Raw genomic sequence first — 26,323 nt, forward strand, 5'->3', positions numbered from 1 at the left:
AGTCATGAGTCATGGTTCAACCGTAGTTGAACTTTTTGGCGAAGGCACATAGCCTGAGTCCCAGTTCAACCGTAGTTGAACATGTTGGTGAAGGCGCATAGCCTGTCTTGGTTCAACCGTAGTTGAACTTTTTTTTTGGTGAAGGCGCATAGCCTGTCTTCCAGTTCAACTGTTGTTGAGCTTCGTCGATGTTGATGGCGAAGGCGCGTGGCCTGAGTCCCAGTTCAACTGTTGTTGAACTTTGTCGATCTTGACGATGAAGGCACATAGCCTGAGTCATGGTTCAACCGTAGTTGAACTTACTGGCGAAGGCGCATAGCCTGAGTCCCAGTTCAACTATTGTTGAACTTCGTCGATGTTGATGGCGAAGGCGCGTGGCCTGAGTCCCAGTTCAACTGTTGTTGAACTTTGTCGATCTTGATGACGAAGGCACATAGCCTGAGTCCCATATTGTGGGTATTGAGTGCTGAAACTCGTTTTGGATTCGAGACCTTGAGCGGCTTATCCGTTGCCTTCCCAACCAGGGTATATAGGCTGTCTTGAGGCGACTCTCGGCTCGAGATATCTCCGTGCCGGTTTCTGACCGGAGCTCGTATGCCTTACAGAGACCTTCCCTTAGGAGGGGGGGGGGGCTTCTTCTTTTTGTTTGCACTATCTGAGATCGGAGAGAGAGAGAGGACTTAGATCTTGATTTGAGATCTTCGAGTTCCATCTGCCTGATATGCCGCTTTGGCTTGTTTATGCGGGGTTGTTCTTCTTTTTCCGGCGTTTCTTTCCTTTTGGTCCATGGAAGAACTACGCGATTTTGCTATGAAATCCCCACAGACGGCGCCAAATTGTTTGCTCAAAAGTTATCACATATCTTATGAGTATAAAACAATATAAATAAATCACGGGAAAATCATAGCAAACCGTAATAATCCGTTGGACCAAATGAAGGAAACAAAAATTAATACTCAGGATTAGGGGGAGAAACATTAGAAACCTTTATTGATAATATTGGTTTGGTTTGCCTCTCCATGAAGAGGTTCAGAGCCTTACAATGGTATTCCTCTTCCCATAAGATGGGTATAGTTGTCCCTTCTCTCTCTCTCAATAGTGGTCAAGAAGCAGCCCCCCTTTTCTAGGGTTCCCTCTCTGGGTATTTATAGCTGTGAGCTTCGTGAGCTGGCAATAAGTGGCCGTGACCACGTTGGGATCTCGCCTTTATGGTGGCGGATAGGCCATGGCCTTGACGATCGAACCAGATGCGGGCTGAACATCGTCAACTCTGAATGGTCGTGCCACTAATTAATCATGAATTAACTTAAAACGGGATTAGCCTCGTTAATTATCGCGGGGTCGAATTCTAACCCATACAATATATATATATATATATATATATATATATATATATATATATATATATATATATATAATTTTGGTTCATCTTCATAAGAAAACGCTCTCTTTTCTTCGCTGCCAGATGCTTCTATTTCTTACTCATAGATCATAAATTAATATAGTATTAGGTGAGAATAATCTACTCTTTTTTTTCATGAGAATATTGATCTTTAATAACATGAGAGGCTTGGACCAACATTAAAGTTGTCTTCGTATAACCTATATGTGACGGGTTTGAACCGTGAAATCAGCCACTAATACTTGCATCAGAGTAGGTTGCCTAAATGACATCTCTTGGGGTACGACCAGAGGCGGAGCTATTGTTTACCGTCAAAATCGGATAACAATTAAATTTGTTAAGGATACGCGGATTAATTTGATATAAAATGATAAATTGAATTATAATGAACAAGTATAGATGTAGTAAATTCAGACCACGCGAGGATGACTCCGGCCTTAGTATAACGTTCATCCTCGATCCGCGCTCACAGTGACCAGTATTGATGAACAAAGAAAAAGCTTTTACAACAGTTAAAATAGTAACGTATTGCCTAGGAATGCGTGTTATAGTGTCTCTCATGAATTATCAGACCCCTCTTTATATAGTAGAGGAATCCTACTCTAGGTACAATTACATAAAAGGTGAAAAATCTTATGTTTAACTGATTGCTGGTTCTTTATCGATACGTGCCGAGGTACACATCGTGATCTCTGGCCGGTCGCGGATATCACGGCCTTCTGTTGATAGTGTTTTGAGCTCGATTTATATCAGAGACAAGGGTGCATCGTGAGCCCAATTTTACCCGTATACAGATAGTCCTCATTCTCGGAGAGTAAATGACGAGAAACGACATGAGCTCCCCAATTCCTTCTTCGATACGTCGTGTAGAAACGACAAAAAACTTGAAACATCTCGTTAGTCATGTCATAATGGCATTAAATGCGTGCCAGCCGCCCCTCGGTTGTCCCTGGACGCGAAGTGCCGCAGAACCCCTATACTCTCAAGATTTCTCTTTTTCATATTCTAGCATTTATACCCTCTTTACTCAAGGTTCTTCAGTTTGTTGCAAAATCCTCACTCATCATCCACTCAAGCCAACACATCTGAGCTTTCAACTTTTAATCTTTCTCTATCATTTTCAAGCTTTCCTCCACAATAATGGCAAAAACCTCAAATTCTGTTCCCAAAAGGATGTTCCTTCTTCGCGGCTGACCACTGAGGTCGAGGAGACCGTTTTTGATGTGGTTGTTGATGAACCGACGGAATCGGTCATCGATGACTTCAAGTTTGAGAAGCCTTCTTTGGTACAGGGTCGGGGCGAAGAGGCCTTGAGATACATTTGCTCAATTACCGAAGAGGTCCTCCCCTCGGTCCGAAAAGAATGCAACTGGGACGATAAAGACATAGTAGTTCCCGACTCCGAGGAGGCCGTTACCACCCATGTTGAGTAATATCTAAGTTGATAGAATATAGGGGTCCACCAGGTTCTTTATCAGGTTTGACAGTACTCACACACATAGCAATAATTAAATGGCAAGAGGAATTTTATGTGAAAAATTCCCAGCTCAACGGGATTAAAAACCACGACCTACCCTGTAGGATTTCAACTTCACTACTGAGAAACTTTTAGATTACAACCTATGCAACCTAGGAATTAACCTCTTAATCCCTCACTAACTGGTAATACTCTTTTACAAGCCACTTTGTGATAACTCTATTACAAAGACTTTACAACATGACTAACTCTAGCCAAGACTCAAACGCACGGGTTTAAGGTTTACAAATGGGTTCCTATAGAATGCTTCTAAATAAGCTAGATAGGAATTACAATCAACGAACTATTACAAAGTTACAACTTAACAAGGACAAACAATAACTCTATGTGGGAACTGGTCCGTAGTTGTTTTGTTCTTTGTTCTTGAAGCACTTGAAACTTGCTTGCAGGATAGTCACGTGAATGAGCTTGTCAAATATTCAGTGATTTATTTTACCACCCTTGAATGCATATATATACATGTGTGACATCACTTACAATGATGCAAGCAAGATAGGTAAAAAGTCTTCCCTGGAAAGTTGACTACAGCACTGTTCCTGCATTGTAGCATGTGCATGCAGCAACTTTCCAGCTGGAGAGTTGACTTCGTACAGTCTCCTAGGGCACTGGTAGGGACCTGTTTCCTCAGTTGTTCTTTCCACTCTGAAGAGTTGAATCATATTCCACGCCGAATCCCAACTTGCAACCTTGTGATCTTGAGGTCATGTAAATGTGTAACAGGTTCCTTATGTGGTTCTGGATAGTAAGTTTGTTAGATCATCAAAATATAAAGTAAAGTACTTATAACCAAAGTACTTGTAACCTATCAATTTCCCCCTTTTTGATGATGACAAACTTATAATTGTGAATCCTTGAAAGAGCCATAAAGAACCATATTGTGAACCGGAAAGACCTTAAGTTCCCCCTGAAGCTCTGCATTCCCCCTTAGTCAGTACAATCAGTCAATTATTTTTCCCCTTTTGGCATGATAAAAAGATCAGAAACAGGTTAGCACGAAGGAAGTCTAGTTTTAAGTTAACTCATGCCACTTATGTGCACACAGTCATGATTAAGAACAGAGCATAAAAGCACGGTATAAACAGCAACAAGGGAAAAGCTTGAATTAACGTAATTTTGGATTTTATAGCAGGAGCAGAGTCAATGTTACTACCACATGCACACATTAGAACAAGTAACAAAACTACCACAAGTTATCATCATAAGAACGAAGACGGAGAGACTGGACACTGAGGGGATAGAATTTAAGAAGCACTGGGAGGAGAAGGTTTGGAAGCAGAGGAGATTGTTTGGAGGACTAAATCCATTCGAGCATTTCCTGACATTTGCTCATTGAGCAGTCTTTCTTTCAGGCCCTCCACTTGTTTTCTGAGCTCTGCGTTCTCCTTTGTCAGTCGAGCAACCTCTTCGCTCTGAGAGTGACTAGAACCAGGTGCCACTTGCAGCTACCTTATCTGAGTCTCAAGGATAGCATTTCTTGCTTTCTATTGCCTTATCTCAGTAGTAGCACTATTTTGAGCCTTGATTAATTGATAAACAGTAGAAGTGCTTGCAACCCCTCCAAATTTTTCTATACACTTACATTTTTCAAGAGTGCTTTTTGAAAAAGTTTGCTTCTTTGCACCCACTTTAACTGGTCCGAGAGGAACCTTGAAGTGCTTAAAGACCTTGGTAAGAAAGAACCCGCATGGCAGACCATGATTACCATCTTTAAAATCAACCACGTTGTTCATGTGCTCTATCATGATCCCAGGCAGATTGGTGGTAGTAATGTCATCCAGTGCTTCCATGAGGAACAGGTCTGCACGAGAGGTGATGGATCTTCGCTCAGCTCGAGGGAGCAGCACTTTGTTTACCATCTCAAATAGCAGTTGGTATAGGAAGGAGGGCCTTCTTCTGAACCCGTTCCCCCTGCTAAACTACTCTGTCCTTCAAGATTGCATTTCTGAAGTTCTGAGTACAAGCTCCTTGAACACTAGATATCCCTTCAATGGGCACACCAAGAATAGATCCCAGCAAGGCAGAGTCTATTACCATATCAACCCCATTCACCAAGGCACAAATTTGACCATCCTCAACCTTGTACAAGTCGGCATAAAAACTTTGAACTTCCTCCTCATATACCCTAGCATCATCACTTGTGAATAAGTGTGTCCATTGTTGGAAATCACAGATCTCAACTAACTGTCTCGTACCAGCCTCTCCAAGACATCAGAGGTGAATGTGCGTCCCTATAGTACCTTTTGACTTCTCATCTTTCTTTCCCAGCGCTCCCTCGATCATCAGCTTTGGCCTTCTTTGCGGAAGCAGGTTCCTCATTAGTATCAACCTTTCTCTTAGCAGTCTTGTGAACACCTATCTTTTTTTTATCAGAATTCAAAGATTTTTCACCTGACTCTTTCTCCGCATTCTCAGTAGAACAACATCAGCAGACCAAGTCCGACGTTTAGGAGTCACAGAAGATACCCCTTTTGGTTTGAGAAGACCATGCTTTTGTGACAACTTCCTAGTCAACGTACTAGGTTCCTCTGTTATTTCTTCATCCACACTCACAACCGGCACTATCTTCTCATTTACACCTTTGCCATCTGTCCCTAATTTTCCTCTTAATGATTTAGTCTAACTGTCCTTAAGAGCAGACTCAAGAGCCTCCTTATTTTGCAACCTTGTTGTGGGTCGCTTAGGAGTGGGCTCTCCACCAACAGCTACTCTACGCCTAGGCAGACTGGCAATTGGTAAGTCATCAGAATCTTCCTCACTATCCTCTTTTTGATTTTCAGACACAGGACCTGTCTCAGGCATGATGACACTTAGAGGCGCAATATCTAAATGAGGAGAGGGAGTAGGGTCAGTATTGCCCTGGGGTTCCTGAGTAGGACCTGGAGTTGGATCCTCCGAAGGCGGATCAGGTCCTCCAACAGGTTCCCCAGAAGTACTTTCCTATGCTGAAGTTTCAACAGGCACAACCTTATTGTCCTCTCCAACAGGCTCAGATTCTTTCCCTGAATCTTAGGACCACCCTGACTTCCTCCGACAAAAACCCCTTCATTGGCGATGGACAACATATTTTTGATTGCTTCCTTTTCTTGCAGATTCATGAGAAGCTCAGCAGAGTAGGAGAGGCACCTGTAGGCTGGGGTTGGGGAGCAGTCTTTGTTGAGTCGATGACTTTATTTTCCACAACCTGATCTGCTTTTGACTTTTCTTCAATAAGAGAACTTGAGATTTTTCGATTTTCTTCATTCTCAACAATATTCGTGACATCCCTCTTTTCTGGCGGGGTAAGAGATGAGCTATGGGCTACACCTATTGCGAGAGTTGATGCTTGGTGACTTTTGTAAGAGTAGGGACTCGAATGGGTAGGAGAGGAGATGGAGTGTAGGGTGACTCTGTTCTAGGGTTTTGGTTATCAGTAGTGTGAGGAGGAGAGTGTGGCTCTAGCGTTTCGACTGGTGAGGACTCGATAGTACTAGAGATCGTTTGATCTTCAGCCATGTTGAGAAGAAGAGAAGATTGGTTGAACTGAAGAGAGAATGAATAGGAAATAGGTCGGGAAGTGTTTATGTGTGAAGTGCGGTGACAGGGATAGATGTATTTATGATGGCAGAGGGATTGGTTAGAAAAAGGTACAGGTTTTAGGGAGATAGGTCGATTTACAACCGGTGAGGCATTTGGATTCAAATGATGCAGAATTAAAAGCTGACATGCTGATGATGTGGCACTTGTTTTAATTGTTCAGTATTGTGCATGAGAGAACATAGAAACTACCAACCTGTGTCAGGAGAACCAGGTTCCCTGACTGATCTCTTGTTTGTAAGATCTACCCTTTTTACTAGTGTATACAGCCTCAAATGCTTATTTGCTCTGTAATCATCAAGTGTGTCTACCTGTAACAGTATAGAGATGAGTTAGACTTTGTCAGAAAACACCTTTTAGCTAAGTTTACATGAACCTTTCTTTCATAGATAATCATTGAGGGAGAACCTCAATTGGGTTTTATCAACCCGAGTGCCAGACGATTTTGCTTGAAGTGTTCTTTGCTCAGGGCTTTGGCAAATATATCTATAATTTGGTCTTCAGTGCTATAGAATTTCATGCATNTAACTTATTTCGTCTTCTGAGGAAGGTAGGTGGTACGTACGTATCAATACGTGCTTGGTCCTCTTATGCTGAACTGGATTTTTGCCATGTTGAGTGCACTAGTATTATCACATAAAAGAGGCACACAGTCTGAGAATACTCCGAAATCTTCCTATTGTTGCTTGATCCACAGAAGTTGAGCACAGCAAGAGGCAGCTGCTACATATTCAGCTTCTGCAGTTGAAAGTGCCATAGAATTCTGCTTCTTTGTACACCATGAGATTAAGCAGGAACCCAGGAAGTGTGCCATCCCATACGTGCTTTTCTTGTCCACCATGTATCCAACATAATCAGTGTCAGTGTACCCAATAAGATCAAAGCTATCTCCTGTGGAATAATAGAGGTTTAGGTCCTGTGTTCCTTTGAGATATCATAGTATTCTCTTGGCAACCTTCAGACGAGATTCCTTTGGATTGGATTGAAACCTTGCACAGAGACTCACGCTAAAAACAATGTCTGGTCTGCTTGCAGTGAGATACAATAGTGACCCTATGATCCCTCTGTACGTGGTCTGTCTACAGGGGAACCAGGTTCATCCATGTCTAGACGAGTACATGTTGAAATGGGCGTGTTGATAACTTTTGAGGCTTCCATATCAAACCTTTTCAGCAGCTCCTTGATGTACTTTTGTTGACTTATCAATGCTCCCTTCTTAGATTGTTTCACTTGAAGTCCTAGGAAGAAATTCAGTTCTCCCATCATACTCATCTCAAATTCACTCCCCATGAGTTTAGCAAATTCTTCGCAGAGAGAGTCACCTGTGGCTCCAAAGATGATATCATCAACATACACGTGAACAATGAGTAGGTTCCTCCCTCGTTTCTTTAGAAAAAAGAGTGTTGTCAATCTTCCCTCTTGTAAGGCCATTTTTCCGAAGGAATTTTGACAGCCTTTCATACCAAGCCCTGGGAGCCTGTTTTAACTCGTACAATGCCTTATCTAGTTTAAACACATGATTAGGGTGTTCTTGACACTCAAGACCAGGAGGCTGCTTGACATAGACTTCTTCTTTCAGATAACCATTTAGAAATGCACTTTTGACATCCATTTGGAACAGTGTGAACTCCGTATGAGATGCAAAGGAAATCAAAATTCTAATGGCTTCCATTCGAGCTACAGGAGCGAATGTTTCATCATAATCAATCCTTTCTTCCTGATTGTAGCCTTGAACCACAAGCCTTGCCTTGTTTCTTGTTTTATTTCCAAACTCATCGAGTTTGTTTCTGAATACCCACCTGGTTCCTATAATGGTTCGATCAACAGGTCGAGGAACCAGGTGCCATACCTTGTTCCTTTCAAATTGATGCAGCTCATCTTGCATAGTTGTGATCCAGCCTGCATCTTTCAACGGTTCTTTTATATTTTTAGGCTTTATTTGGGAAAGAAAAGCTGAGAAGGCAAGTGATTTTCTTGATTTTGATCTGGTTTAAACTCCTGAGTCAAGAGGAGTGATTATGTTGTCAAGAGGATGTGAACTTTTGAACCTCCAATTTGGTGCTTGAGTCTCATTGGTAGAGGAACCAGGCATATCTGACTGGTATTCTTGAGCACTTCTTACTTCACAGAGTGGAGTTCCTTGGACTGCATCAACAACTCTGTTTTTAGCTTCAGTTGTTGTAATCGGGGGACCAGGTTCCTCTCCAATGGATGGAGATGTATTTGTATCTTCTTCACTGGATTCCTTGACATGGCTCATCATGTCTGTCTTTCCATTTGCCATGTCAATTACTTCACCTGGCACAGATGTAAGGCTCTCCATCTTGATCAACATGTCTGTCCTTTTCACAGGAGAGGTGAGCTTCATCAAAGATCAAATGAATGCTTTCTTCTACACATTGAGTCCTTTTGTTGTAAACCTTGTAAGCTTTGCTTTGAGATGAGTATCCCAGAAAGATTCCTTCATCACTTCTGGCATCGAACTTCCCAAGAGCTTCCTTTCCATTGTTATGAACAAAGTATTTACGCCCAAAAGTTCTTAGATGTGTCAGCTTGGGCTTCCTTCCATTCAGCAGTTCATATGGAGTTTTGTTCAGAAGGAACCTGATCATGCACCTGTTTACCAAGTAGCACGCAGTATTGACAGTTTCTGCCCAGAAATACTTTGCGATCCCGCTGTCAATTAACCTTATTCTTGCCATGTCTTCAAGAGTTCTATTCATCCTCTCCACAACACCATTTTGTTGAGGTGTTCTTGGAGCAGAAAAATTGTGAGTGATGCCATTTTCAGTGCAGAACTCATCGAACTTGACATTGTCAAACTCCGTCCCATGATCAGACCTGATGCAGGCTACTTTATTACCCATCCTCACTTGGATCTTTTTGACAAAGGCAACAAACACTTCAAAGGTTTCATCCTTGGTCCTGAGGAACAAGGTCCATGTGAATCTGGAATGGTCATCAACTACTACAAAGATGTACTTTTTTCCTCCTCTTCTTGGCACCCTCATATGTCCATATAGATCCATGTGAAGGAGATCAAGTGGCCTTGCAGTGCTGACTTCCTTCTTGAGCTTGAATGAAGATCTGACTTGCTTCCTTTTTACACATGCATCACACACTTTCTGATCCTTGAATCTTGATATGGGCAGACCACGAACCAGGTCCTTCCTTACTAATTTGTTTAACAACGTGAAGCCTGCATGACCTAGCCTCCTGTGCCACAGCTCTTAGGCAGCTTAGGTCACCATTCTTCAGCGACTCAAAATCAACTACATAGATATTCTTGTATCTTTTTGACACTAGCACCACCTCACCCGTCACCAGGTTTGTGACTGTACAGATTTTTGACACAAATTCCACCTTGTTTCCCTTGTCACAAATTGGGAAACGCTTAGTAAGTTGTACTTCAATCCGTTCACGTAGTAGACATTCTCGATTCAATGAGAGAGAGACTTCCTAATCCTTCCAACTCCCAGAATGTATCCCTTCTTACCATTCCCAAAGTATACACTCCCTCCTTGCAGGGCCTTTAGTGAAAGGAAATCATTTGTATTTCCAGTCATATGCTTTGAGTAGCCACTATCCATGTACCATTGTAGGCTGCTTCCTTTCACTATTCCCTACACAAAAAGATTAGGAGTTAGATTTAGGAACCCAAGCTTGGGTCCCTTGTTATGAGGAAAGGGGTGAATAAGGGATCTTTTGGTCCATGCAAGAATTATGCGTTTTTTAAATGAGGGACCAGGTTCTCTACTAGTAGCTACTTTTTCAGCAAAGGATTTGTTTTTCTGCTGTGACTGACATCTGGCCTTACAGTTTTATTTAAGGTGCCCATTGTTACCACAGTGGGTGCAAAGCCAATTGTTAGGTACAATAACTTACTTGCTATGAGGGTTGTATGGAATTTTTTCCCTTTGAAACCCAATCCCCGGTCTGTTTCCCCCATTGTTGGAGTACATGGCAGTGATAGCATTAGAGGACCAGGTCCACTTGAGTGATTTTTCAAGATCACTCTTCACTCTACCTAGTTCTTCCTGAAGTTGTTTGTTTTTCTCAAGCTCAGCGCACAGACTATACTGCACTGAGTGTAGCTCATTTTCAAGCTTAATGTGTGACTCGCTTGCAACTTCCTTTCCTTTTTGATAATTTTCAGCCCTACTTTCCATTGTAGGTTTCCCAATGGTTTCCTTCAAGTCCATTACTACCACTAGAAGGTCATCTCTTCCTTGTCTACATTTTCAATCCTTTTCTTTAAGATATTTCTTTCTTTCTTCAGGTTCTCAATTGACTCTCTTAGATCAACTGCAACTATTACTAGGTCATCTCTAGACTGTTCTGCTTCTCCTAGTTCAACTGTTAAGACATCTCTGCCATTTATAAGACTATGATAAGTGTCGATTAGCACATTTGCCAAAGATATGAGTTTCTTAGGTGAATAAGATTTCAGATTTCTCTGAACATCCAGAAAATTTATCTCATCATCATCGTCATCTTCATCTTCATCATCAGATTGGGCCATCAAAGCAAATATTGAGTCATACTCGGTTGATTCACTTTCTACTGCCATCATAGAGTTGTACCTGGTTCATCATCTTCTCCAGATTCGCTTGAAGAATCTCTCCTTGCAGCAAGAGCTTGTCTCACGACATTGTCAGCGATGATTTTTCTATTGAAGCGTCTGTGCGGAACCAGGTTCCTTTTGGCTGCTTTGTCAGAGTTGTTCTTGTACTTATCCTGCTTTAGGAGAGGGCAATCCTTGATGAAATATCCTAGCTTGCCACATTTATGACAGATGTCATAATTCTTTGGCTTGCTAGAACTTCCCCTTTTTGGAATGCCTCCTTTCCTGCGAACCATCTTCTGGAATCTTCTTATTAGATATGCCATATCACCATCTTCACCACTTGACTCGTTGTTTTCTGTTTTGAGGACTAGGTTCTTCTCCTTCTTGGGCTCTCTTCTTTCACTGTCTTTCTTCTTCTTCTTAATTTCATATGTTTTTAGATTGCCGGCAAGCTCATCAATAGTTAGCTCCTACAAGTCCTTCGCCTCTGTAATGGCGTTCGCTTTGCTTTCCCAAGAACTGGGTAGCACGCTTAGGATCTTTCTTACCAACTTGTTCCTTGGAATAGTTTCACCAAGGGAGTGAAGCTCATTAATGATGGAGGTGAACGGGGTATGCATTTCTTGGACAGATTCATTGTCTTGCATCTTGAAAAGCTCGTATTCAGTTGTGAGCATGTCGATTTTGGTTTTATTGAACTGTGTTGTTCCTTCGTGGGCTGTGTGAAGGGCTTCCCAGATTTCTTTGGCTGACTGACATGCTGATATCCTATTGTATTCATCAGGTCCAATACCACACACTAGAATTTTCTTAGCACGAAAGTTCTTCTCTATGGCCTTTCTATTTGCATCCTTGAATTCTTTCCTTGTCTTGGGAATGTCTACTGATGGGTCGCCAAGGTTTTTGGTAGGAACAAATGGTCCATCACACATGACATCCCATAGATCAGAATCTTCAGCCATGATGAAGTCATGTATTCTAGTTTTCCACCATCCATAATACTATCCATTAAACCTAAGTGGTCTGTAAGTAGACAGGCCTTCTTCGAAGTTTGGAGGAGCAGCCATGAGGATTCTTTGTAGGTGTTAACCTGATAGAAAGAACCTGCTCTGATACCAATTGGTAAAATATAAGGGTCCACCAACTTCTATAGAGGACCAGGTTCTCTATCAGGTTCGACCGTACACACACACACGTCAGTAATTAAATGGCAAGAGGAATTTTACCTGGAAAATTCTCAGCTCAACGGGATTAAAAACCACGACGTATCCTTGTAGGATTTCAACTTCACTACTGAGCAACTTTTAGATTACAACCTATGCAGCCTAGGAATTAACCTCTTAATCCCTCACTAACTTGTAATACTCTATTACAAGTCACTTTGTAATAACTCTATTACAAAGACTTTACAACATGACTAACTCTAGCCAAGACTCAAACACACTAGTTTAAGGTTTACAAATAGGTTCCTATAGAATGCTTCTAAATAAGCTAGATAGGAATTACAATCAAAGAACTTTACAAAGTTACAACTAAACTAAGGACATACAATAACTCTATGTGGGAACTAGTCCGTAGTTGTTTTGTTTTTTGTTCTTGAAGCACTTGAAACTTGCTTGCAGGATAGTCACGTGGATGAGCTTGTCAAATGTTCAAGTGATTTGTTTTACCTTCCTTGAATGCATATATATATATATGTGTGTGACATCACTTACAATGATGCAAGCAAGGTAGGTAAAAAGTCTTCCCTGAAATGTTGACTGCAGCACTGTTCCTGCACTATAGCGTATGCAGGCAGCAACTTTCCATCTGGAGAGCTGACTTCGTACAGTCTCCTAGGGAACTAGTAGGGACCTGTTCCCTCAGCTGTTTATTCCACTCTGAAGAGTTGAGTCATATTCCACGGTGAATCCCAACCTGGAACCTTGTGATCTTGAGGTCTTGTAAATGTGTAACAGGTTCCTTATCTGGTTCTGGATAGTAAGTTTGTTAGATCATCAAAATATAAAGTAAAGTACTTATAACCAAAGTACTTGTAACCTATCATAAGTGTTTATACTTATCCCTTTACATTGGGCCCGGTGGACCCGGTCATCTTAGACTTCTGCAGAAGGTATAACGTATGCCTTGGCCAAATTCATCCATCACTATGGAGGATCGTGATCCTTCTCCGATTCTTTGTAAACAAGATTGATGGATGTTCGTTCACCATCGATCATATGCTCCGCTTGCACAATCCTCAAATTTTTCTAGGGTGGGGGTGGGGGTGGGGTGGGGGTGGGGGTAGGGGTGAGGGGACTGATAAAATGTGTACGCTAGGACAACAAAGCCCTATTTTCGAGCATCGACAAGGACCGGAATCGGGGTTGGCAAGGACTCTTTGTCCGTGAGGACCACCGACCTAGCACCTGCCGAGTGGAGGCCATTCCCCGAGAGGTGAAACGTATCACATAAGTATGACTCCCTTTAAGTGTTGATTTCATGCTTTATCTTCCCTTTTCTTATCGGTGTTTGTTGTGGCGCTTCCCTTGCACGAGTTCCGAATGCTATCCCTATAGCGTATGCAGGCAGCAACTTCACAGATGCCCTACTCTGAGCGCTCATGGTGCAAACTCTCAAAGGTCGTTGGGAGGCCCGTTCCCATGATAAGTTTCCTTCCCCGAGCAGGTCGTATTGAGCTTCTTCTTTTAGCATTGCGTTCTTATTCCCTTTTATTTTCCTTCGCAGGTTTGCCTAAGACCGTTGAGCTTAGGCCTCCGGTCGGGGATGAGGACTTGCCTGTTGAGTCTCCTACCCCGAGGCAGGCTGGAAAGAAGAAAAGGAGGAGGGCTCCGAGTTCCCCGAGCTCAGAGAAAAAGAAAACGAAAAGGAGGTTGGTCCGTAAGCCAAAGGAGACCACCAGCTCCCGAGTGCTTGACTCGCACTCACTCCTCCGGCTCAGGGATGAGCCAGAGGAGGATGAACTCTTCATTGCCCACGAGCCGTCTGTCCCTGAGGAACAGGTGGCAGCCTGGGGGAAACGACGGATGCTAATCTCTCTCAAGTTCGTAAGGCTGATGCAGTAGTGAGAGTCGAGAAACCTCAAGATGTTATAGATATTTCGGGATCACATTCGTTCATGGAATCAATGTTCGATGAAGCCCGAACGACGAAGGAACGATCTAATGAGGGGGTCTATGGAGCGGACGATCCCTTTCAAAGCTTCTTTGACGGCGTAGACTCATCCGCCCCGGAGGACTCACCGGATTGTGCGACTTAGAGGTGCCGAGGAAAAGCCCATCCTCTAGGGTCGGGGGGCCGAACTTGAGCCCGAGGTTGGTCAACCGGTTTGCAGCTCTGAGCATGGATCCTGGTCGGAAGCGATCAATCATTATCAGCATTCCGGAGTACGCCCGGGTTCTCTCCCCCCAGTCGGGATAGCTAGTTACCTCTGGTGCGTGGTAATCGAAGAAGGCCAAGCAAAAATGAATGAGGTGGATGCGCCATGCTTGTTCAACGAAGCACAACAGGCGCTGATTCGGGTAAGGTGTTACAAAACTCTTTTATTTTTCAAACTAGTTCTTGGTGATTCTAAGCACACGGCCTTTTGTTGATCGTGTTTGATTGCCTGACAACGTTCCCCGAAATCTTTCAGGATAACGACTCTGGATCATGATCCCGATATTCTCGAGGGTGGGCATCATGCCCCTGAACTCTGACTCGATGAGACCCTTGCTTCGTTTCCGGTCCTTTGTCATAGTATTTTGAGTCCGATTTTACCCGTATACATCTATGTTATCAAGTGAGGGGTCACCGGCACCCGGAAAGTTCGTTTCATGAATATATGTATATGATTTTAGAAAATACTAATATATTAGTAGTGGCACCTTGTATACAAAGTAGATTTTGGTTGAAAGCAAAAGTGCACCCCCGACCTTCAAATCCTAGGTCCACCTCTGGAAACGACCCTTTTTCGGATCCTGCATGAACACGGAATACTTCGCGTACTGGACTACTTTTTTTTAATAACTTGAAGTTAATTACGACCCCTTAGGCATGTTAATACCCCATGATAGGTGCAAAATGAACATGTAAAAGAGATATATCAATTATATCAAGTTTTTTTTTTTTTTTTTTTTTTTTTTTTTTGCTTAGGAGTGTACTTATAAAAATAAGAATGACTAATAAGGACAATAAAGATGGAAGTTTTCATTGGTCAAATCAAAGTCAAAACATATATTGATATAATATTTGGCGCATGAGAGCCAAGACGGATTGTGTAGCTATGAAAGGGACCACCCCATTTCCCTTTTAAAAAATAAAAACTAGAGTATATATCACGACATAAAATAAAAATTAATGAGGATACGAATATTCGAAATTGCCAAGATGTATAATGATGGCCATGTAATTAACACACAAATTCAACATGTAAAACAAAGTTGATTAATTATTGTCTCTTTCAGTCGCCGCCCCCCCACCCCCCACCCCTTTTTTTTTTTTCGAAATGTTAGTTTAATGATTATTTTTTTAAAGGAGATAAATGGTTGAACCTAATTAATTGAACGTTAAAGTTTAACTAAAATTACATGCATGTCATATAAAGTAATAAGTATCATTCTTGGATTTGGTTTATATGTATTATAGTGTAAATATTTTTTTTTGCGTAAGCAATAATTCTAAAATGTAATAGCATATTAGTAACTATATTTACTAGAATACAATTAAATATGTATTAAGAAAGCCTACCACTACTATTTAATTATTGGAGATTTTACCATACTTTTTGTAGCTTGGCTTAACGACACTAAATAATTTAAAGTATGACTAAGCTACCCCATCATAACTAAACATACTTTCTCAGGTACTTTGTCTTGTAGTTGTTCCAAATCTAATGGTTAATACTTAATCATGATTATTCTCTTATATTTAACGCAATTATACCTCTATTTAAGTCACTTTCTCTTAGTATCTTTCTTTTTCAAATTTGGATAGAAATAACATCTTATAGTAGTAGTATATAAAACTATCATAATAGGGTAAGAATGAACATTAATGGAAGTTTATATTATTTCACCTAGTCTTTTTATAGGGGGAATTTTGTATGGGATGAATATTATCTTGGTTAAATTAAGAGAAAGTAATCAACCACCAAAGAATGTGGTACAATAAATGGGATTGTTCTTCCCTTAACCAGAGGTCTCGGGTTCAAGCTCTGGGTATGAAAAAAATTCTTGGTAGGGAGCGCTTCCCCTCCCCCCCTCCCTCCAATAGGGCCCTACATGGCGAGAATTCAAATATAATCGGGCTCCAATGCAAGTATCGGACACCGGATACCGGGTGAAAAACCAAAAAAAAAAAGTAATCAGAATAAGAAAATTTGATAATACAAGTTTAATTTGTTTTTAAGTTGAACATGGGAATGATTTATTGGCTGGACAATTATTAATCCTATTTATCAAAAAGTAACAAAAGGATAATCAAACTATTTTAAATTCCCTTTTTAATGCCCAATATAGTAGAATGGTAAAGAGAAGAACCTGGTGAGCAGAGGATTGTATCTACATTTATACAAGGCAGCAACTCTCTATAAATGAGCTACCATTCAATTGGCAAACTAAGATCTAAAGTCATAATTATATAGTAGATCATTAGGAGGGAAATAAGTTCCCACTTGGTTTACAAATAATAATATGATGAAGCAAGTAAAATAAAACACTTTTATGCATGTCTCAATTATGTTGGAAGAAAGATGTATTACCACTAGTAAGGACATATGGTCTCTGGTACCCAATAACAATATAATAATAACATGTCCCGCATATTCCTACAATGTAGAGTCCGTAGATGATAATATATACGCAGACCTTATTGCTACCTTGTGGAGGTAAAAAAATTATTTTCGACATAATCTCGGGTCAATACTTCACATTTTCTTTCTATTTCATTTTTTTCTTAAATTTATTGGAATATGGTGTGTGTGTGTGTTTGGTGGGAGAGGGGGGGGGTCTAGGGGTAGGTGGTTCAAAGGGGTAGTAGGGTGTAGGGGTGTGTGGAAGACATAAGAAAGAGAGAGAAAGAATAGTACAGCTATGGGGGGGTGCATTCTATTGTCTTTTGTACTGTCTAGTGAAATGTAATGAAACATTTTTTTCCCTCACTTTTTAATGCTTAGCTGGAATTAGCGGAACACAGCTGTCACTATGGTACGGTCCGCAGCGTAACCGCACCTTCCAACGTCGCCGTTTTTCCACATATTTTCCTTTTTTCTTTCTTCTGAAATTTGCTGTCTTTTACCTACCGACCCCCAATAAGTAAGTTCCAAATGTCCATTTCCAAGACTTTATTATAATGACACTTTAGTCCCTCCTTTTCATTTGATATGAATTTCATCAAAGTGGAATCACTTTGTTGATTCTCTACATAAAAACTTGTGGGCATGAGAGGGACCAAGAATTGATTTAGTGAATTTACTCAATTGCCCTCTTATTTATTCACTTTTTATGATTGGATGAAAATAGAACATTTTGTTATAAATGCAACCTACTCCATATAAAAGAGTAATAAAGTTACAAATCCTTTACATAGATTTGAGTGAGAGATTTCATTAAATGTACAAATCTTGTACATAGATTTGTATATGGAATTATTTGCCGACTACATTAATTTAGATTAGGTTTAATTTGGTCTACCCTATTTATTTGGATTTGATAGATTACTTATAATAGAAAATCTAATATGGAGATATTAAATGAATAGAAATCTTAATTAAAAAAATTCAATTATGAGGTTTAAAATGAAAAAAGTTCAAAAAGATAATACTCGCAATTAATATAGTTATCAACATCTACTCCATATATTAGTAAAACAGGATTATAGATATGTATTTCTTAAATTTATAAAGCAATTACGTAGATGTACGCTTGAAGGTGATGGTCTAAATATTTATTCCCTCTGGTCCATATTAGTTTTCTGGATCTCTTATCGTATCGACATAAGGAGGATCATATGTTTGGTCAATTAATAAAAATCTCAAGTAAGGGGCTCAATACAAATTAGAAAAAGAATAAGTATAAGTCATTGTATCGTGCTCTTTATAATTTTATAAATTCACATCAACTTATTACGAAAAAAGTCATCCTTATTAGAGTTAAACATATTAATTTTACGCAGTATCGTAATTATTAAAAGCTCAAATATAATCGTGTGTGCATGACTATAGTAATCCATTTAACTAATATACCTAGGTTAAATGAATAACAAGATACTAATGATTTGCAGTAAAAAAAAAATATATACATAATTTTTATATTGTCAACACTTACGTCAATATATGAACAAGATTCACATGCCTAATATGTTCAATTGGTACAATAATAAGATCATTTAAACCATTTATTCATTATTCAAAATGTTCTCTTTAATCATATTCAAACTCAAATTCAAAAAAGAGAAAAGACCTAGTCATATTCCTTTCAACTATCAAGGAAAATATAGAGTCAAAAGTAGAAAATCTTTAAAACTTTTTAAAAATACAAAACAAAAAAAAAAGGTACTAATTATGTGAATCAAAGCACATATATCAACAAAATCTTCATTATTCACAGGTCAACAACTTAATCATATCAAAATTCAAATCAAACAAGTCAAAAAGACTAGTCACATAGCTTTCCACTATTAAGAAAAAAGAGAAAAACAAAAGTCCCTATCACAAAACTTAGTCAAAGTTTAATCAACCAAAACTTTTCAAATATTTAAGGTAATCCAAAAATTCCAACCCAATGGCGAAGCGTAAATAAACATCAACATGGTGCCTTAACTTTAACAAAAACTCCAAAATCTAGTAAATTCTTTTTCCCTTTTCACGATAATAGTAAAAAAAGAAACACTACAAATCTGTCATTATTAACTTCACCGAGGGTAAAACGGTCTTTGTAAATCACCTATAAATATCGGAAGTTCGCTTTCACATACACCCCCTACACACACACAGTACAAAAGCGCAACACCGCCCTTCTTTCTCTCTCTCCCCTCACTCTTTCTCTCTCTAGTATTTCTTCAAACAACTGGTCGTCGCCTGAAAAACATCCGTCAACGTCGCCGGAAAATATCCGTCAACGTCGTCGTTGCCGGATATTGCCGAAAACCTCGCCGGACAATAATCCAACGGATAAACTGTTTTACAGTTTCACTTTTAAGCAAAATCTCCGTGCTTCTGGCCACATCAGTAGAATAACGGCGTTCTCAGCCGTAGACGGTGGCCGGACGGACAGCAGAATAGGCGGTGACAGTAAGTTTCAGTTTTCACTATTGGGTAACGACATCACTCACGGCGTTGATTACCGGAAAGCACGCCGTTGTTTTGGTTTTGGAAACACTAAGCTGTGTGTGTATTGTGTGTGTCATCGGGAAAAGGAAACGGCTCTATTCCGTCAGACGACGCCGTTTAGGTGAGTTTTATCAGCGAAGGTGTTGTGTTTTGATTAAAAGGAGGGAGTTTTAAATTAAAACGGGGTGTTTGACTGGAACGGTGTCGTACTCATACAAGAAATGGTTTGACTGATTTATTCTCGAAACGGGAGAAAGGAAGAAGAAAAAGCACAAATAAAAAGAAAAATAAACGGTGTCATATGGGGAGGTTAGGAGTGGGGATAGCGGCGGGGTTTGCCGTGGCGGCGTGTATTGTGGCGGCAGCTATAGTGGGTAAGAGGGTAAAAAGGAGGAGGAAGTGGAAGAAGATGGTGAAGGTTCTAGAAGAACTGGAAGAGTCGTGTGGTACACCCGTGGGTAGGCTAAAGCAAGTAGTGGATGCTATGGCTGTTGAAATGCACGCTGGACTTGCCTCTGAAGGCGGGAGTAAACTCAAGATGTTGCTTACTTATGTTGATAAGCTCCCAAATGGGTATACATATTTACAATAAAGTTTCAACTTTGGTTTTCATTCTGATTGCATTTCGTAATTGTTTTTGGTTTTGTATACTCCCTCTTCCATTTTATGTTTGACTGGTGACTGGATTTAAGAAAGAAAGAAACACTTTGAAACTTATTTCTAAAACGAAGCAGACATTTGTGATAGCTATAAATCATTTCATCAAGGCTAAAATCAAAAATTTAACTAGTTTTCTAAAGATAGAAATGTGTTAAATTCTTTCTCAATATAGAAAAAAGGAAAGCATGTCACATGAAATGGGACGGAGGGGTATAACACATTTACTAATTCATTCGGCAACTACTACAAGTATAGGGAACTTTAGTATATCCATGTCATGTTTTTCTCTTGTGCGAGACCAGTCAACCTTCCTTTTGGTGGAAACAATTTGATTTGTGCTGTTTGTTTAGCTGTTACGTTTAGAAAAATTCATATGGACAATTCCATATACATATGAGTTCTTCTCTTGTCTGTTTCCTTATGATTAATTTGTTCTTAAATTCATTCATTAGCCACACTTGCTTGTGTACTGCTAGTGGTAACCGTAATATAGACTAAACATTGAGAGGTTTTTGTGGGGCAGGGGGGGGGGGGAGGTTTACAAGTGTGTGCATCTGCAAGGAGGCCGTGTGTAAAAGATTTTGTTATGTGGTATGTGAGAGATCTTTTTTGTCTTTTATGGTTGGCTAGGGCGTGCATGGTTTTGCTATTTTGGATGGATTATGTGGTTAGAGTTGTGAAGTACGAGGAACAATGCAATGCTCTCTTTGTTCAATTAGTTTGATCACAATAAAATTTGGGAGAAATAGCAGCTGATTTGTTATTTTCCTTCTGTCAATTAATGGACTCTATTTTTAGTTCCTGCTGGTTTATTAACCATGGCTGAGGTTTTTCTTTACTTTAGCACACTGACACTCTTTCATTGCACGAGACTGGGCACAGTGTCTTTGACTGTTTATATATATATTTTTTCTTCTATTTCTCTCTTGTGTTTCTCTTGGGTTTTCATGAGTATATTCGTTAGAATTTAGATAGCGAAGGTTGTGCACTAGGAGAAATTTCAGGTAATTACTTTGTCTAAATTTGAGAATGCTTCTTGATTAAAAAAGGAAAAAAGAAATTGGGAATGCTTTCTTTGTTTTTTAGCTGAAAAGGACATGACTGGGTTCTATAAATGCAGTTGCTAGTTTAAAATGCTTTTGGTTAATTAAGACATAATGTGGCTTTTGAGATGTGTATGTGATGCATGAGTCCAGTGATAAGTTTTGTGATGCTAAACAGATATGCTGCTGTTGTGCAGAATTTAATAATATTGTGGAGTTCACTTGTTTCATGTTAAAGCTACGTTAATGGCAAAGACAAGTACTAAACGATTTGCTAACGACATGGTATGAATGGATAAAAATCTAACAGATGCCAAAATTGAGCAAATTTGGACCTTTTTTTCCTAAATAGTAATGATTATGACTATTTTTGAATGTTTCACCAGAGGAATTGGATTGACATTTTATGATACTTTGGTTAAGACTATCTCTAGCAAGCCAAATTTTAATCAACCATATCTAAAACTGCATACCACAGAACTATCCAAAAGTAATACCTATTTAGCAATTAACAGATATTTCTTCCATTGAAGAAAACAAAGGTAGGACAATTAATCTTTTCTCAGACACAAAGAAGGAAAATAGTGCTAATAGGATGGAGGAGAAGGGAAACCCAAAAAGGGCCTTCTGTTTATATATTTTTTTCTTCTTCTATTTCTCTCTTCTTGTGTCTCTCTTGGGATTTTCATGAGTATATTCGTTAGAATTTAGATAGCGAAGGTTGTGCACTAGGAGAAATTTCAGGTAATTACTTTGTCTAAATTTGAGAATGCTTCTTGGTTAAAAAAGGAAAAAAGAAATTGAGAATGCTTTCTTTGTTTTTGAGTAGTCTGAAAAGGACATGACTGGGTTCCAGACATGCAGTTGCTAGTTTAAAATGCTTTTGGTTAATTAAGACATAATGTGGCTTTTGAGATGTGTATGTGATGCACGAGTCCAGTGATAAGTTTTGTGATGCTAAACAGATATGCTGCTGTTGTGCAGAATTTAATAATATTGTCACTATGGTAAGTAACTAGCCAATGTGTTCATTGAGTAATTCAATGTTAAATATTCCCCAACACAAGCATCAATGAGTTCACCATAAAGATGATTCTAATTTAGTTCTCCGTATATACTTATCATTTTGCCTTCCGCTGATTTTCCAAAGAGTGTTTTGGGTAGATGATATTGGATAGTTTGATCGATGATAATGGTCACTAGATAACGACCTTGAAAGCTGGAGTAATTGATTCAATCTGATTTTGCTTCTCCTGCTTGTTTTTGTTTCCTTATATAACCTCTTTGATTTGCTTGTGCACTTGACCAAGGAATTTTCACTTAGTAATCATCATGAAAATTAGCCACTGGAATATTACTATATAATCTTTTGCTTTTATTGGATATTTATGTGTATCTTCCATTTACTCCTTGAGCGTTAAAATATACTCCATAGGGATGTTTTTTAAAACACGAGGACGTAGTAATAGGGAAAGACTTGCTTATCATGCCCTAAAAAGGAAATTGGAAAAGAATTTTCTTCAAGAAAAAATTCAAATGTACATCAAAAGACTGAGGCTTTTCAGATTGAATTGCCACTTGAGCTAGTGAAATACATTCCTTGCTATAGCCTGCAGTTATAGCGTTTGCTAACAGGTGGATACTTTGTTAATTATCTCTAATGGTCGTATTCTTTTTGTTGTTTGATAACTAACCTTGCGCTTATGTTTTTTTAGGAGGGAAAAGGGAACATATTATGCTCTGCACCTTGGTGGTACTAATTTTAGAGTCTTGAGAGTCCACTTGGGAGATCAAAGGTCTGCTATTCTTGGACAAGATATAGAAAGACAACCCATTCCACAACATCTAATGACTAGCACAAGCGAGGTGGCCGAGTTTGAGCCTCTAATGTTCTGTTATCTTTCTGCAATTAACAAAATTACATTTGATTTGGTAGAGATCAACATAGTCTTTATCCTTTTCCCTGTTATTATGTGCAGGATCTCCTTGATTTCGTTGCTTCATCATTAAAGAACTTCATTGAAAAAGAAGGTGATGGCTTGGAGCAGCCTTCACCCAGGAGGAGAGAACTTGGCTTTACATTTTCATTTCCTGTGAAACAAACTTCCGTTTCATCTGGCATTTTGATCAAATGGACAAAAGGATTTGCGATTGAAGACATGGTTAGTTAACAGGAGTCTTTGCTTTTGGATTCTGTAAGAAGAATAGTTGTAATTATGCATCATTACCTTTCATTAAAAAGGTTGTATTATCTATCCTGCAGGATGTAACCTACTTCCCTTTTCGGTGCTTCCGAGTCTATTTTTTTTGTGTGCTGCATGTGTCACTTGAATTCTCAAACTAAATTTACGACCATTAACAGCTAGGGAAGTGTTATCTTTTCTGACACGAGTCAAGATTACCTTTATATTAAGCAACTACATGTCAGATGTAGCTATTATTGATGTGAATATGTAGTGTATATTTATTAACCACTGCATGCCCTTTATTCTTTTAAGATCATTAATGTGTGGTATTCCCTTTCTGATAGATCTTTTTTTCTGGTTTTATTTATCTCGTTATTTTTAGATTGGAAGAGATGTTTCTGAATGTCTACAACAAGCAATTGCTAGAAAAGGTCAAGATGTGCGGGTGGCAGCACTGGTGAGCATTTTCCTTTGGCAGTTTCTTGCTTCTTTAAAACTTCTGCTAAATGGACATTTTTCTTGCTCATGTTTGTGAGATTTACTCTTGGGTACTTATTAGCTTCCTGTAGAGGCGTAGATCACGTTGTCCCCTTGTTTTCTTCTTCAGATGTAATATGAGGCTTTTACCTTCTATTCATGTATCGTGCTATATAATAGGATAGTTAATATTAGAACTTGTTTCAATGATACCCTTAAAGAAAAAGGGAGCTTGTTTCAATGATGAAGCTGCACAATTAGACGTCTAACACTTTATCTTTGTCAGTGTATTAACCACTATATTATTATAACGAATGTAATGGGCTTTTATTTGGAAATTCACTTTTTTCTGCTATGAGCTACCTCACCTTCTTTAAGATTTCAGTCCAGGTTGATGCTGGATTATCCAGTTTAGAAAATGCTGAAAACAGGTTGTTTACTGAGGATGATTCAGTTCTCTGGGGCATTTGACGTGATCATTAACTTTATGTGGTATTAGGAGACAATGTAGTTGGTCTTGAATAGGATCATCCAGTGTCGGAACGATAACCTTCTCTACAATCTGGAAAATCATTTATTGTCACCAGTTTAAAATGTTTTCTTTTCTATAGAAGTTTCAGATATTTTTCTCCTCTCCCTTGTATCATATAGTTTTCTCCTTCAAATTTTCATTGAGGATTGGTTAGTTTAACTCTTGAGTGCAATGGCTGTATTAATGCTGCATTATTCCCCAGATAAATGACACTGTGGGAACTCTAGCTCTTGGACATTATAATGATGAGGACACAGTTGCCGCGGTTGTAATTGGGACCGGCACCAACGCATGCTATTTGGAACGGGCAGATGCAATTATTAAGTGCCAAGGTCTTTTAACAACATCAGGAAGCATGGTAGATATGCTTTGCTTCATTTTTCATATTTTTGTAGTCTCAGTAGTTTATATAAAGGTTTTGCTTACTTGTCTTCCTACTTTCTGCAAACATAGGTAGTCAATATGGAATGGGGAAACTTTTGGTCATCTCATTTACCAAGAACCTCATATGATATCGACTTGGATATTGCTAGCCCAAACCCAAATGATCAGGTAAAGTTTTTATCCTTTGGACACTCCGGTGAATATTATGTGGCTTCTTACTCAGCAGCAAGCATCATATTGAGGATTTTGCTGCAGGGTTTTGAGAAAATGATATCAGGATTGTATTTGGGAGACATTGTCAGGAGAGTACTCCTTAGAATGTCGCAGGAATCAGATGATTTTGGACCTGCATCTTCAAAATTAGCAGTTCCTTTCGCCTTGAGGTACATTCCATGTTTTCTGCTTGTCAGATTTTGCTCCATGTAGAGCCTTTCGTTTATCCGAGACTATTTTGTATTGATATATATGGGATCTCACTGCATCATCTCACTTCTCTGCAATACGAAATTTATTAGTTTTGCTGGGAATAATGGCAGGACACCTTTGATGGCTGCTATGCACGAGGATGATTCACCTGACTTGAGTGAAGTAGCCAAAATTCTTGGAGAAGTTCTAGAGGTAGACCCTCTTATCCTTACACTTGATATTTCAATTTTCAACTTAGCCAATTGTGGCATATTACACCTGTCCACATCTCATTTAATACTTGACATTTTGCTTGGTTTCTTACTGTCTGCTTCTTGGCGTTTTCGCCTTTCAGTTACCTGATGTCCCAGTGAAAGTTCGGAAGCTTGTAGTGAAGGTATGTGATGTAATTACTCGAAGGGCTGCTAGATTAGCAGCTGCTGGTATTGTGGGAATATTGAAGAAGATAGGTCGAGATGGAAGTGGAGGCATAGCTGGTGGAAAATTCAGGAGCGATAGACCAAGTCGGATGAGAAGAACGGTTGTGGCTATCGAGGGTGGTTTATACACAAGTTACACCTTGTTCAGAGAATACCTGAATGAAGCGATGAAGGAAATTTTAGGGGAAGAAATTTCCTCGAACGTCATTCTTAGGGTCATGGAAGATGGATCAGGGATTGGAGCAGCTCTTCTTGCTGCTGCAAATTCAGCCTCTGAAGCGGATAGGGTACAGCTGCAGTGAATATAAAGCAAATACTACTATATATACATATCTATACACAGCTTTGTAAATTGTAGAAAATTGTTTCAATATTTAAATCCTATCAAATGTAATAGGAAGGTTGTGTATATGTGTCATATATGTTCAAATCTTGATGTTATAGTCTAGAATATCCCCATTGTGTTCTTAGAATGATCATTTGGAAGTTGTAGTATGTGAAATTAATGCTATTGTTGATTTCAGTATTTATCCCCTTTCTGTATTTTGTGTATGTAAAGAGAAACAATCTTTTGAAACGCTTCCATTTAATTATTTATTCATTCGTTTATTTCTCAAGCACAGCCCATTATTTCTTTTCCAACATTTTTTGTAGTATATGACATGGTTTTATGCATTACTGTTGTCTCTTCATTTGTCCTTGAACATTGACTTGCCCAGCACTTCAAGAACAAGAAAGACGAAGCACTTGGCTAGTGCTACAGCCTACACGGTCCAAATTATGGGTGGCAAAGGGGCGAGTCGGATATG

At 39.3% G+C, this 26,323-nt stretch overlaps 1 protein-coding gene across 1 annotated transcript; it reads left to right on the forward strand.

Annotated features, from left to right (window-relative positions):
* The first annotated feature begins 19,020 nt into the window (after nucleotides 1–19,020).
* LOC109210780 (hexokinase-3-like) lies at nucleotides 19,021–26,123 on the forward strand. The gene is made up of 9 exons (XM_019374245.1): nucleotides 19,021–19,960; nucleotides 22,806–22,956; nucleotides 23,070–23,252; nucleotides 23,659–23,733; nucleotides 24,488–24,643; nucleotides 24,739–24,837; nucleotides 24,925–25,052; nucleotides 25,206–25,287; nucleotides 25,430–26,123. Exons 1-9 carry the CDS (start codon nucleotides 19,689–19,691, stop codon nucleotides 25,814–25,816), a joined length of 1,533 nt encoding a protein of 510 aa, XP_019229790.1. The 5' UTR covers nucleotides 19,021–19,688; the 3' UTR covers nucleotides 25,817–26,123.
* Nucleotides 26,124–26,323: the final 200 nt, after the last annotated feature.

This window comes from Nicotiana attenuata, unplaced genomic scaffold (assembly GCF_001879085.1).
Source record: "Nicotiana attenuata strain UT unplaced genomic scaffold, NIATTr2, whole genome shotgun sequence".
NCBI classification, from domain to species: Eukaryota; Viridiplantae; Streptophyta; class Magnoliopsida; order Solanales; family Solanaceae; genus Nicotiana; species Nicotiana attenuata.